Raw genomic sequence first — 16,201 nt, forward strand, 5'->3', positions numbered from 1 at the left:
CATATTTTACATTTGGTTTTTAATTGTTTTTCTATTTTCTATTTTTTTCTTAAGGCAATAGGAGTGCTCCATACAAGAATAGTCACACTATTAATAGCCGATTGACTAGACACACATTACAATTCATCAGTTGTTATGCTATAGGCTATTGTTTTGGCTATTCTCATACGAGACACTCGTATCATACCATATACGTTTGCCTTTCTGTTCATTAACTTTATTTATGTTCAGAAAATAAAACCTTTAAACATAAGACAAATATAAAACTGACAAATAATTACAAAAATAAATATAAAATATAGCTTTACAGAGACAAAATGATTTTGTCTAAAATACCTGCTACTGAATCGTTAAGAATGTTTTACAATTCAGAACGTTTTCATTGATCATGGATATAAGCATTTACTCATTGCTATCCAAGATTTGAAAAACTCTATAGGACATAATAATATACTCAGAAATAGTTTTCAGATGACTATACATGCAAACAATTACAATTTCAAGCACAGAAACAATTTATATAGGTGAATTTTAAACATTGTGTAACCGACAAGTGAACAGCATGATGGTTCACATGAAATATGCCTTGTATTGCATAGATCCACCTGGAAATTAATTAAGCTTCATCTAGTTTTGACCATGTGACTAATACTTTGCAGGGCGGGACGTAGCCCAGTGGTAAAGCACTCATTTGCTGTGCAGTTGGTTTGGGATCAATCCTAGTCGGTGGGCCCATTAGGCTATTTCTCGTTCCAGCCAGTCGCGCACCGCGATGGTATATAAAAATATATGTGGTATGTGCTATCCTGTCTGTTGGATGGTGCACATACAATATCCTATGCTACTAATGAAAACAAAATATAGCAGTTTTCCTCTCTAAGACTATATGTCAAAATTACCACATGTTCAACAATCAATAGCTGATGATTAATAAATCAATGTGCCCTAGTGGTATTGTTAAACAAAACAAACTTTTAACTTTTTTTAACTTTATACTTTGCAAGTAATTATGACCATTTTGCAGAAACATTCTGTATACAGAGGATAATTAAGAAGATTGACAGCAAGTAATCAGAATGACAAAACTGTAATACATGATCATGCAGGGCTGTATCTCGAATGGGCATTTGGTAAAATAGTCGTTGAAGCCATGAATCTCTATAGGACAGCCAATCACAAGGAGATCCTTTACTGGATATTTCATCCCTCTTGCTCTGTCACAAAGAGAACTGCCAGACTAGTTTACTGGACATTTCATCACTCTTGCACTGCCCAAAAAGAGGACTGCCACTCCCATACTAGTTTACTGGAGATTTCATCCCCTTGCACTGTCACAAAGAGCACTGCCACTCCCATACTAGAGATTTCATCACCCTTGTACTGTCACAAAGAGCACTGCCACTCCCACACTAGTTTACTGTACTAAATCAGAACTAGCACAGGTCAGAGCTTTTTAGAATAAAAAAGTTTGTTTGTTTAAGGACACCACTAGAGCACATTTATTTATTAGTCATCAACTATTGGATGTCAAATATTTGGTAATTTTGATAGTCTAAAAAAGGAAACCTGCTACATTTCTCCATTAGTAGCAAGATATCTTTTATATGCATCATCCCATAGACAGGATAGCACATACCACAGCCTTACATATACCAGCAAGAAATAGCTCAATAGTCCCACTGATGGGGATCAATCTCAAACTCACCATGCATCAAACGAGCGCTTTACCACTGACCTACATCCCGCCCCCTTTTTAGATTAAGTACACCTGTGATGACATTCACTAGCTGTCATTAGACCAATATTTAATGTATTCTAGGGTAAAAGATAGACTCCATTAATTCACATGAAAATATATGGTGTGGTAATTAACTATGGAGCTGCAATCACACAGATGTGCTTCTCTTGAGTAATTTATTCACATCATTTCGGTACATACTCAGAAGATACAGAATATGCAAAAGCTCTTAATATCATATTTAAACCATGTTGGTACCGACAACTACGCGTACTTCTAGGCACCATTTTGGCTGCAATATAAATTCAGGTGGTGGTAAATTAATTTCCAGGTGTATACTAAAAAGAGCAAGCAGCTGACAACGGATTTCTAAGTTCTCACAAATACTTCTTATACATGATTAGATAAAAGTATTAAAAGCCACGAACACTGAACATTTATATTACTACGATTATGAGTGGTCAACGTAGTAGCGATCACTCAAGTAGTTCCGTTTTGTTTTGACAAGGAGAACATAACGAAGATGGAATGTAAAGTAGGTTGCATAAGAACTGAGGTAAATATAACGTGCTCTGTTCACACAGTGCACCAAATCCAAGGTAAAAAGGAATCAGACCATTATTACTGTGGCAACACAAACACAGGGTACTATTTGTAACATATACCTGTACAAAATGTGGTTAATAAATAAACATCACGAGATTCTCATATATAGGTAACACAATCATTAAAATATGTTTAAGCATTTTCATCTGATTATTATGGCAGAAGTAATATTTATAGCTAATGTTGACCAGGTGATAAATACAAGAGTGGATCTAGGATTTCCAATACGGGATGGAGGGAGGGGGTAATGATAATTCTAGAAAGGGACCTCTTGAACATGTTATGATACATGTACTGAATATATATATATATATATATACTGTTTCTGAATTTTGGTAGTAAATATACATGATTCCCAATTTTAAATTCTGAGTCACATTGACTCTAAAATATTTCACAATCCTAAAACCTCAACACATGAGACTAGCTGCATGGCAGGCTATTTCAATCTGAAATGTAAATACATCATTTAACAGTTGAAAAGTACACCATTTACCAGCTGATCAATAAATCACTTATCACAGCTATGATAAATACAACTGATCAGTAACTGTTATCCTTAAAAATATTTTTAAAACAAATTTCAAAGCAATCTAAAAATCATTAATTGCATGATTACGCAATGTAGACGGCCAACTGTAGTCTTAATTTGTCTATACACCAAGCAATTCTTAGCTCTAGTTTGGCTTCTGTAAAAAATTGCATTGGCAAAACACCATAACAGCCATTATAAACTGACATTAAAAACAAACATCTGTGAAAATAATTCATGATTTGGTATTTTCATTAAAATGAAAACAGTAAAAAATATATGTATACAGATAAAACTAGCAGAGATGAAAATAAGGGATAAGTTTGGACAATTTAGAACACAACAATAAACTCAACTGACAACCTATAGTAACTGGCTATGTTATTTATCCTGCAATCCTATATACTTCGAAATATTAATGAAATTAACCATTTTATTACACAATTTAACTTTACTATTTTGTTGAGTAGTAAGCTTATGCATGTTGAATGCCTTATCAACTACAATATCTATACACCAACACAAAATAATTCTTAAATAACAACAGTTTATTTCTTATTTTTAAAACAAATATTGTCTACAAAATGTTTTTGAAAAACCAAACCCACCAACTGGAAATAAAATAATAAGTACCTACACTTAACAATACACTATTCCTTTGCTGGTCATAACTAATTCCAAAAAGCTCTATTTTTGGTCAGTGTCCGAAAATACAGAAATGTATCTAATGATCATTATCTGCCAATATATTTGTATACAGTGATTGCAGTATAGATACACAGACATTTATTTGACTTTGCTGTTGGATTGTGTATTGTATATTGTTTGCATTTCCATAATATAATACACAAATACACAGATCATGTGAATTTCTTTTCGAATCACTGCTTTGTTATTCTCAGAGTCATACTGAAAGTCAATAAGTTGCAAGTTTCTGAATTATTATATAAAAGAATGTATACATCTTATGTTGGCAGAACATCTGTACACATTATTAAAACTAAGAATCGATCACAAGAGTACTGAAAGACAAACACACAGACAAACTATAAGACCCCAAGACATATAGAAGTTGGGGGAGCAAAATGACAGGAACAAATCCATGACTAGCTTATGTCCTGAATACACAGCATGGCAGTGACGTCTACAGGAACTACCAATCAGTTTTCATTGGCCATCTGTCAGGTAACTATGGAGATTACCATGTACTGAAATGTTTATTCAATAATCACCCAAAGATGATGTAAAATAACAGCTAGACTGAAGAGTCAAAACACGTCTTTCTATGACAGTAGAATCTCTATAGAAACAGCATCTGATCTTCTTGAATATCTCTGAAGATGACAAACAATCAATGTGATCCACATAGTCATCCAAGTTAACCGAAGTAAGAGATAAAAAGGTCATATATATCTTTTCAATGGCAGAAGAGTACTGAGACAGCTTCTGATCTTCCTGGATTTCCATGCAGATGGCCAAATATCAATATTACCCAAAAACTTATCCAAAGTGCAATGAAATGACATCAAAAAGGTTGTATAGTTTTTTCTTTCCATGGCAGCAGCATTTAAACAAACAGTATCTGATGAAGAGACCAGTTATTGATGCTGCCCACAAACTCATCCAAATCATACTGAGGTAAGAGATGAAAGGTCATACATCATTCTTCATGTTGGTTATGTCTAAGAATGATCAACTTAAGCTTTGTTGGTTATTTTCAAAGAAATATTTAAATGCTTGAACTGACTATACATTCTGGCTAAAAGGTTATTGTTTCCACATGATTATTTAATATGTCCTAGGAAGAATTAAAAGAATGTCTATAAATATTGAGATGACCAGACTTCTTGAAATATTCTCCAGAATATTTCATGTCATGCCTTGAGATTGCTGTATCCTACTTTTAACATCAAAGTAACAAATGTTCATAGTACGTTTTCATCATGTCTGCAGGACATTGTTTGTTTCAGTTCTGGTCAGATTAAATTGTAGATCCCAAGCAATCCTTTCTTGACGACATCAACAGTGCATGTTTGAGCTTCTCTGAAATGATGATCACATCCTGTGAAAATTCTTATTCCCATAACAATAATGTTTACAGACATTCCAGTTCTCTGTGATTCAGATCCTGGCAGACAGCAATTCACCAAGATAAAGTTATCATTTTCTGAAAACTCTCGTTTCCATGGCAAAACGCCAGTGAATGCTCAAGGTGCAGATGCTTGGAGGCAGCCATGACACTTGTGAAAATTCTTATTCCCATAACAATAATGTAGACAGACAGCAATTGATCAAGATGAGGATAACTGTCTTGTTTTCATAGCAAAACATCACTGAATGCTCAAGGATCAGACGACTGCAGTTGTAGCAATGACGGTTCTGAATGGTCTTCACAAGAAAACCGATCTGACAATGACATTTTATTTCAGACAGTTGTCTCCTCTGGACTGTTGGTGGTGCTCGTGCTGGCCAAACTAGCTCGGCTGTGGTAGTAGTCCCTGCCGCCAAACGATTCTGAAAGACAAATACAACAATCCAATGAAAGGTGGATATTTTAGTCAGACTGCATACATTGATAAAAATCAGTGGTATATACTGTTCTGTTTATGGGAAAGTGCATATAAAAGATACATTGCTGCTTTAACAGTATAAGTAGTCTGTGAGGCAGTTTCCACTATTTCTATCTATATCAATAAAATGACGAAATAACCTTGTGTTAAAACATCAAATAGGCATTGTTTAAACTGTGCTCATATGTCATTAACATTCTTTTCCTTTCAAGTTTGTATTATATGAATTGCCACAGCTGCCATGGCAGGTGCATGTGCAGCAGGAGGGTTTTGGAGATTGAAACTCTTTCCTGCTCAAGCAAATTTTCTTTTTTCTTAATACATTTTCTGGAGAAGCATGACTTGACACCCCCTATAAAGTTTCGTCACCACAGTGTAGACCCCACCCTGCTAAAATTCCTGCACACACCCCTGCATGGTGACATGGAGGCTGCAACACCCTTCCTCCCCAGCCATTTACCCAACTGTAAAAGGAAAGGAATGTTTAATGACATCTTAGCTGTATATTTGCCTATGGTTTCTAAAATACATGTATGGTTATTCTGACACTTCATCTAGACACCGAGTGAAAAGACTCACTGCTGCTACAAAATAACTTCTTACCGAATAGCCCCTTCCCCCCAAAAAAAATTAAAAAAATAAAATAAAATAAATAAATAAAAAAGGAAAAGACCAACACTTCATATGTAACATAAAAAGTGTCTTTGAACACAAATTATTAGATTTTCATATATTAAAAAAATCACCATTTTAGTCAGTCATTTTAACTGTTTGACAACCAATTATCTGACAGTAGTACAAACAGTTTTTATAAACATCAGTTTTGACACCAAGATCACATTTCTAAGTGTTATATATAATTTTATTGATGGACTGGCTGTTATTTCGGAAAATTGCTGCCATCTTGTTCGCACCAACTTTAGAGAATGTCATCTTATATTTTTGTGAACTCTGCACCCCAGAGATTAATTTCCACCATAGTGACAAATGTAATAGTTCCAGCCCCGGTACACTTCACTTTTGGGGGCCTCTGCTACAGAATTACATCTTTCATATTCACTTTCCCACACAAAATAGCACACAACTATAATTAAATGTACAAGTATAATGTTTAATGTTAACAATAAATGAATGCTTAATATCAGCTGTGCACCTGCAAAAAACCATTACGGTAGCTACATATACCTCTGAAATACTCTTCAGTCTGTTACACTTTCCTTAGAAAATAATGACTAAAGATCAACTCAAACATGTTCAGTAGTGAACCTACTCAAAAGATCACAATGGTTTATTTCTGTTGTACACTTGGATGCAGTAGTTTAAATGCTGTTACAGAAGAATGTATGTTTTAAAAAAATGGATATTGTTCAGTTGGTTATCACACTAAATCTTTCACATTACCGTCATGTGTCTTTGCATTTAATCAATCATGTAATTAAATATCGGTTACATTCATTACAATATAACGTCATCTAATTGATCCAGCTGTAGCAACGGGAGTTTGTTCCTATTCTCGATGAATGTGAAAATTACGTCGTCAGGGAACGTCATACCTGATGACGTCATTTTATATTGGTAATTTGTCTTACTGAGTGTTATTGTTTTAACCAAAAAAATAATTCAAAATAAAATATAAACTTTTAATGCTATTATTACTAAGCACGTCTCAAAATTAATTAGTGTCTGTTATTTCTTTTATGTTCATCTGGGTATGAACAAAAAATATTCATCCACAAACTTATGTCAGAACGGCTTGCCAGATTCACACAGTTTGCAAATGAAATCACAGACAATCCTTAAATCTTAGGAAGATTCATTTAAACTACAGTTTGGCACTAATCTACCCTGCAAAATGATGTGTGGGTTTTTTCCTCAAAAGTTAGTTGAAGTCGTGGAGTTGTTAGCTTTAGTGAGAAGGTGAAGTTGCCATAATATTTTGGACCTCAGTTAGTTAATACTACATGTGCTATATGCCTATATTTTGGACCTCAGTTAGTTAATACTACATGTGCTATATGCCTATATTTTGGACCTCAGTTAGTTAATACTACATGTGCTATATGCCTATATTTTGGACCTGTTATTTAATACTACATGTGCTATATGCCTATATTTTGGACCTGTTATTTAATACTACATGTGCTATATGCCTATATTTTGGACCTCAGTTAGTTAATACTACATGTACTATATGCCTATATTTTGGACCTCAGTTAGTTAATACTACATGTGCTATATGCCTATATTTTTGGACCTCAGTTAGTTAATACTACATGTGCTATATGCCTATATTTTGGACCTCAGTTAGTTAATACTACATGTGCTATATGCCTATATTTTGGACCTGTTATTTAATACTACATGTGCTATATGCCTATATTTTGGACCTCAGTTAGTTAATACTACATGTACTATATGCCTATATTTTGGACCTCAGTTAGTTAATACTACATGTACTATATGCCTATATTTTGGACCTCAGTTAGTTAATACTACATGTGCTATATTTTGATGGAAATATTAAATTGCTTTCTTAAATTTCACTACCGAAAGTAGTAGTATTTCATAACAAAATATTACAATTAGCACAAAGTGTATATTATTGCTACTAAAAATGTACTGATAAATGTTCACTTTGCCCATTTCTTAAAACTTCTCCCCTTTCTTCTGGGAAGGGATAATTAAAGTCATTTCTTCTACTTTTGTAATCCTTGATTTGTGTCTGTTCACTGATGTCATTCAACAAATAAAATATTTCTTCTATTCTTGTATTACTTTACTATAAAATATAGTAGGTATTACTTTTAGTGCAACATGTAATACTACCTAATACTAGAAAGTAAATGGAAATGCATGTTAGATAAGAAGCAAAGAACTGTTTTAGTATACTGTACAAACTAGATCGAGAAAAAATGACTATTATTACAAGATTTACAACAAGCAAATATAACTGAATATTTTTTATTATTTGATATATTTTTCATTTTACCACATGCTATTGCGGAAGATACAGCACCTTTAACAGTGTGGTATTGAGAGTGATGGCCTGTAGTTGTCTACAGGTATTCATTTAATGATCAACCATAAGACCATTTAAGAAATCATTTTAAAAATAAAATTTCTCGATCTGCCCTTCTAATATAAATTTAAAGCATGCAAAATCAAATTATTTATATATTTAAAAAAAAATTAAATTCTAAGAAACGTTTCTCTTTAATTTTAAATTTTTTTAAATTGAAAAATATGCATGCTTATACATCATGTACTCTATAACTTTCGAACAAAATTAATTCATTTAAATGGGGGTTTTTCAATCGTAAGTAAATAAAATATAAACAGTATGAAATTTATACATCATTATTCATACATGTATATACCATTCAAGCTTGTAAAAGTACATGCCTTAATTTCCACCTTTTAAAAAACAATTAACATTAAAACTATAAAACTGACAGTTTTATATATTAAAAAAAAATAAAGACACTATTAAAAAGATGAAACTCAAAAACACCCTATGGTTTGTCAATCACAGCTGAACTATAACACGAAAAGTACTGAAACATCTACAACCAGAGTGTAATAAGACTGCGGACAGCGAACGACCAAATGTCTACTTGTTCTGCCAGTCACAGCATGCTTGAACCACTACACATCTACACATGCGTGCATCCCTCACCTCCACCGTCAGGAGCTGGGGTCAGGAGCGAGGTCAACCGTAGGAGTCGCCTCCTCAGGAGACTTGATCCCCTCCTCCCCCTTAGGCACTAGAGGGGAATCGTTAGTGCATGAAATGATTCCCTCTTCCCCATCTGCTGTGAGTTCGTCTACAGCTTGAGAGACAAAACACACAAGTTCAGAACAGCACATTTGACAGAGCAAAAAGCGCTTGTTAACGGAACAGTTTATAATGCTTGCAGTGGACACTTCCTATGATAAAGGGTTCCAGAAATGTCCAGTAAAATAAAAACGAAATGAAATTGCAGTAAAAAGTTTCTTTTATTTTCTTTAATGACACCATCAGGGCTTCTAAATTATGGAAGCCCCACTCTCATGGCTAGTGATATTCAATGTTGGGCTAGTAAATAACTAATATTGCCATGCCCGACAGCTAGTGATTTTTTTTGGGTCAAATGCTGCATTTAAGTATTTTGTAAATATGGATATCCTGCCTCCAATCTTAGTGTTTTAATCTGTCTCTTCCTCTTTAGGTAGCATATCCGATTATTACTATTAGTAAGATTGTATTAAGTAAAGTAAGGCTAGTGAATTTTTAATTGGGGGTATTAAAATATTAAAATCACTGATCCCATGGCTAGTGGATTTTGTAAAACTTCTTGAAGCCCTGCACCATGCACTCAAGAATATTGGTTACATTTTCCCACTATAGTAGCAACGGATCAATGCATGATATGGACTTTCCTCAGACAAGATAGCACATACATGTACCATGATATTAGATGTATCAATGGGGCACTGGTTGGAATGGGGAAAACATTAATAGATCCACTGAGGGAGTTTGATTCTACAACCCAAGCAGACCTGTGATAAAAGTAAATATATATGTGAACTGGAATTAAAAAACAGACGTTTGATATATCTTTTTGGGGAACATTCAAACTAAGAAGTCACCATGCCAGCCATATATGGCCATTTACACAAAGATACTGGCACTCATTTCAAAATGTAATTTCTCTCAACTGATGTTTTAATAAATCAACCTATTTATCAAACTAAAAAAACTCCCATGCTATATGAACTACTGAATACTGAACACGAAAAGAAATGCAAATCAGGGTTATGGTTAGTTTGTATTTACTATTAGTGTAGGTTTACTTGATTACAAACACTCAATTCTGTGACACTACAAATGCTACAAGTACATGTATATGAACCTGTAATTCTCGTAAATTTCAATGTGTTCGATTAGTAGCAAGGGATCTTTTATATGCACCATCCTACAGACAGGGTAGTACATAATACGGCCTTTGATATACCAGTCGTGGTGCACTGGCTGAAACGAGCAATAGCCCAATAGGCCCACTGTTGGGGATGGATCACAGACTGACCACACAGCGAGCGAGCGCTGTACCACTGCGCTACGTCCCACCCCTATGTAGAAATAATTGCACACGGGAAAAACTGGAAAACAGAATGCACACCAAAATAACCATATACTTTCCAAATGCATTCTAAACAGCATTGCACTTTCATAAAGCTGTCATCAGTTGTGTTTAAAACAGACTAGTTATAAGAAACTACTGTCTAAACTGCTTCCTTGAACATGGCTGTCAAGAACAGTGAATTATGTTACCAACTCTGATTGAAACTTTTCCATTTAACAAATACAGAAGAAGAAAAGAAAAACACCAGAAAAATTCAGATTGCACAATCTGCATTCTCTCAACAAATACATTGGTTACATCGTGTAACCAGCATCAACCACAATATTAGATTAGGAATGGTTTAGTAATGGCTTAGTTCTCTCTCTTTGTTAGGCATTGTATACAAGCATCTAGACTGCAGTGTGCCAGCAAGCTGTAGCAATAGCGCAATGTACTGCAATATTAGTATATTAACTAGATATGATCAATTACAAGGTTCGAACCTAACAGTGGCACAGACGGCAATTGCCATCATTGAGATATAAATTGCCGTAGGTAGAGAGCATCACCGATGGCACTTTTGTGTCATCGGCAAAGCTCCTCAAAAATGGTGAAATGTATACACCTGGTGTACATTATCTGCCAATATTTAACATTTGCACATTTAAAGGGACATTCCTGAGTTTGCTGCATTGTAAGATGTTTTCGACTTATAAAATATTTCTACAATTAAACTTACATATTAAATATATTTTCAGTGTCTGTATATTCAATGTGTTTCTGGTAGTTCTAATATTTATAAGAAGCCCAAACTGGATTTTGTCTTCAAATAATTTCGTACGTACGAAAATAAAATATTTTAAGAAATAAAATGAAATATAACCTAGTACAAATATTAGAACGATCAGAAACACGTTTAATATACAGCCACTAATATTTTATGCAGCAAAATATATTTGATATGCAATTACAATCGTTAAAAGTCTATGTTAGTCGATAACATCTTAAAAAGTGCAGCAAACTCATGAATGTTCCTTTAAAAGATGTCTACATATAACAAGATAGCCTTTCAGTCATGTTTATTTGCTGCAAATGTCACTCTTAAAAAACCTGCCACAGGCAGGATCATAATTGCCGTCGGAGGACTGTTTCACCCATTGCAATTCTTTTTAAAATTGCCGTGGGAGACAAATTCTTAAGTTCGAGCCCTGGATTAGCTGCATGGCAATGTGTAAGGTTTTTTATATTTTAATTACGTTACAATTTCTACAGTAATAGCGCAATATACTGCAATATTAGTATAATATTAACGAGATACATGTATATGATTGTTTAACTGGCAATGTTGAAGGTAAAAATAGACCAAAATGTTACAATTTTTGCAGTAATGTGTCAGTATATGCTTCAGAAATACAATAATATAACCCAATATTAGTAAGGAAGTAGCTAGATATGATTAACAGCAGATGCTATAGAAGTTGGGTTGTTTTTTTAAATCTAATTTTTATGTTATAATTTCTGTAGTTTTTATTGGATATAAGCTTTCAAAAGAATATATCATTGTTTGTTAAAAGCAATAACATTAATTTAATGTAGTTTTTAAATTATTTTAAATTAAAAAAAAGTAATAATAAAAAAATATATAATAAAAAAAATATTTGAATTTATTGATTTTAACCATTAATTGTGATAGAGAACCTAGCATTTTCTCCACCTTAAAATATTCCAGCACATGAAAGTTAAGATTGTTTAGCTTAAAAATTACCACCATTATTATAAATTTTAATTAAATTTTTCAAATGGCAATCAAAATAGATAAAATGACTATGACAAGAAAGCTAGTTCTAAATATTGTACAGAAATAAAAAGCTGATTATAAATTATTTATTTGTTGAATCTATAGTGTTGTTAAAAATGGCGAAGGCAATAATGAAAATCTCTGATTAAAATCTACAAGTCCATCACCTATAAATTTAATGTTCTATTAGCATCTTCCACTGTCTTTCACTTACCACAATGCTAGCTAGGTCATCCAACCTGATAGAAAATGTACATTTTAAAATTAAAATAACATTTATACACACATCTTCCTGTACAGGCTGTCCTAGAAACGTTTACAAGTGGAACGTTTCCTCTCGGTATCCAACACTCACAAAACTAATTAAATAATAAGGCATTCTTTGCAACAAAACATTTTCAGCTGACCCGGCCACAATCTTTGAAGTGCAGTTTACTTTTACTATTAAAATGTGAAGTGCACACATTACTTTCTCAAACTGCAGATTGATATCATCATTAAAATGCTAACATTAATTTCTCAAACTGCAGATTGATATCACCATTAAAATGTGAAGTGCTAACATTACTTTCTCAAACTGTAGATTGATATCACCATTAAAATGTGAAGTGCTAACATTACTTTCTCAAACTGTAGATTGATATCACCATTAAAATGTGAAGTGCTAACATTACTTTCTCAAACTGCAGATTGATATCACCATTAAAATGTGAAGTGCTAACATTACTTTCTCAAACTGTAGATTGATATCACCATTAAAATGTGAAGTGCTAACATTACTTTCTCAAACTGTAGATTGATATCACCATTAAAATGTGAAGTGCTAACATTACTTTCTCAAACTGCAGATTGATATCACCATTCTAATTTGAAGCACACATATTTGTTTCTCAACCTGCAGTCTGTTATCACCATTAAAACATGAAGTGCACTGTATTGTTGTTGGTGAAAATAATGTGCACTATTACTGTTGACACAGTACCTGGAAAGTGCACATATTCTACTGCTTGTTTAACAGAATACAGAATTCCACTACAATGTTTAAATCACATATTTGATGTGTGCAAAAATGCTACTGATACATCTATGCATTATAATTTTACCCGCAACACCACCAAGAATTTAAAATGAAAATAAATTAAATGTGCAAATGTCAAAACAAAATTTAATATTTCAAATGTGAAATAAAAGTAAAATAAACTTGGTGAAAAATAACTCTGAACATCTTGTTTGTTGTGTGAACTTTTATACTAACCAAAGAGAAGAATATCTGGATAAAAAGTTAACACATTTTCAACTTTAGAAAGATGGCGTCTGCTATAGACGAGGTGAAATCTGTTACTGCCATATTGAGTATTTTGTGTATTCAGCAACCAGCTAGGGAACTCCCCCTGCCAGGACAGCACACACATACCATAAAATCTGATACACCAATAATTAAATGCTGGATGGAATGGGAAATAACAGAAAAACTAAACTGAATGGACTCAACCACTGAGTTCATGAATAGATTTTATATATATTGTTATTAATTGGAAACAGCTGATGGTGTGTCAACCAAAGAAGTATAAAACTGAAATGGTAAAATGTTTTAATGTTTAAAAATTAATTTTGAAAATATATTTAACTTAACTATTTAACAAGTAAATAATTCCTCAAATGTCAAAATATATAAAGGGTAAATAATTCTCATATCTAATATAAACAAATCTAACAGGTAAATAAGTCTAATATATAACATTAAAATATCCAATGGCTAAATAATTTGAATTTTAATACCGGGTACTAAACTATCTAACAGGTAAGTAATTCTAATATATATCAAAATATTCAATAGTTAAATAATTCACACATCTAATACCAAAATATATAACAGGTATATTGACTGGTAAATAATTTACATATCTAATATCAAGATATGTAACAGGTAAACAGTTCTCACCTGAACTGGATATTGAAGGAGAAACCCGCTGTGAAGCAGATTCGAGGTAAGTCGACGGAACCCAGCCTTCTTCATAGTTTGATAAATGTTTTGCGTACCACCAACCATTTGTCCCGACACGTAGAATTTCCAACACATCACCTTCAGCAAAACCAAGTTCATTGCTGTCAACAGGTACGTAGTCACCTAGCGACACAAAATGTTCTCTGAATGCTGGCTGAAAACAAAGAAAAAAACACAATTTATTGTCAACAGGTACATAGTTATACAGACACACAAAACTCTTCCGAATGTGGGGCCTAAAAGAAAAAAATTGTGTTTCACAGAACTCAATACTACGTAGAAAAAAGCATCAAACCTATTTTTTTCCATGTATTTGTTTTCAATATTTTATTAATATGTAGTGAAAAGAGTACATACATAACATTATTATCCACATGGTTCAACATAACCAAGTTAATAATAATAATCATTAAGAAGTATAATGACATAATTTTGGGAAGCGACGTCATAACATGATGCTGTTTTTCCCAGTCCTAGCTCAGACTTTGCATGTGCAATATGACATCATTTCGCCATCTCCATCTAGTTGTGGTTGAAACATTTTGAGACGGTCCTTGTTCTTCATAAAAATTAACAATAATAATATGGATAATAAAATTTTTATTACGCTTGCATGTGTGTGTCGTACTGATTTTACGAAACTCGTGTCAGGATTTATATATTACCCTCGCCCTCGCTCAGACAATACAAAAATCCTGACACTCATTTCATAAAATCAGTACGACACATAAGCTCATATAGTAATTTCTATTTTTATTTAGACCCATAGTAAATTGAATGTAGTTAAAAAATAAATTATCAGTTTTATAAGCACGGGCTCTGGTTATCATACTCGAACGTGACTCCTTAATTGTTTTATTATGAAAGCATGAAACCCCTCACACTTCTTTATTTTAAATGGGTGCTGTTCTATTATATTATGACACTTGTTGAAATTTGCCATGTTGCCCAGCTTTCTGGCCATAATGCTTCATAAAAGAAACGTGCTGGGGTGTCGTTAAACATTCATTCATTCATTCATTTATTCATTCATAAAAAAATCTCCTTTGGTCTAGGCTATTTGGTATTGCCCTCCAATTTTCCAAATTTTAGGCTTACTGTATAGAGGATGGATGATAAAAAGAATACTCCCCAAGTGTCTTGTGATGATATAATTTATCAGCAAGATGATTTTTATACTTTTATCAATGAGTGCTGATAATTTATGATATCACAACACACGAGGGGGGTATTCTTTTTATCATCCATTATCATTTGTTTCATTTGCGACAATTGTAAACAATGTCAGTAATGTGGGTTGAATATCACTATATTTGGCAGCGGCAGACTCATTAAAGGGACATTCCTGAGTTTGCTGTATTGTAAGATGTTTCCGACTAATAAAATATTTCTACAATTAAACTTACATAATAAATATATTTTCTTGTTTAGAATATCAGTGTCTGTATATTCAATGTGTTTCTGGTTGTCTTAATATTTGTAAGAAGCCCAAACTGGATTTTGTCTTCAAATAATTTTGTACGTACGAAAAAAAACATATTTTAAGAAATAAAATGAAAAATTAAACTAGTACAAATATCAGATAGATCAGAAACACGTTTAATATACAGCCACAATATTTTATGCAGAAAAATACATTTGATATGTAATTACAATCGTTAAAAAGTCTCTGTTTGTCGATCACATATAAAACATTGCAGCAAACTCAGGAATGTCCCTTTAACTAGCAGAACGACAGTGGCGTGACGTCACTAATGATAGGTTTAGCGCTGAAACCTACCCAGTGACGTAACAAAAGAAGCGATATCTCCTAGGAGAATACCGCAGGAGATATCGCAAATTATAGTGCC

The 16,201-nt window shown here is 33.1% G+C and overlaps 1 protein-coding gene across 4 annotated transcripts in view; it reads right to left on the reverse strand.

Moving 5' to 3' along the window:
• Nucleotides 1-1,629: 1,629 nt before the first annotated feature.
• LOC121369722 (guanine nucleotide exchange factor DBS-like) overlaps nt 1,630-16,201 on the reverse strand; it is a 199,628-nt gene continuing 185,056 nt past the window's right edge. For 2 of the 4 annotated variants that reach the window (XM_041494800.1, XM_041494779.1), the window contains 3 exons: nt 14,289-14,505; nt 9,123-9,276; nt 1,630-5,390 (listed from right to left, as the gene is read on the reverse strand). In XM_041494800.1, coding sequence (XP_041350734.1) covers nt 9,131-9,276; nt 14,289-14,505 — 363 coding nt within the window. In that variant the 3' untranslated portion in view covers nt 1,630-5,390; nt 9,123-9,130. Of the gene's footprint in view, nt 5,391-9,122; nt 9,277-12,560; nt 12,586-14,288; nt 14,506-16,201 lie in introns of all 4 variants that reach the window. The other 2 variants (XM_041494792.1, XM_041494786.1) reach the window with 2 other exon arrangements.

Source organism: Gigantopelta aegis, chromosome 1, assembly GCF_016097555.1.
Source record: "Gigantopelta aegis isolate Gae_Host chromosome 1, Gae_host_genome, whole genome shotgun sequence".
In the NCBI taxonomy this organism is placed as follows: Eukaryota; Metazoa; Mollusca; class Gastropoda; order Neomphalida; family Peltospiridae; genus Gigantopelta; species Gigantopelta aegis.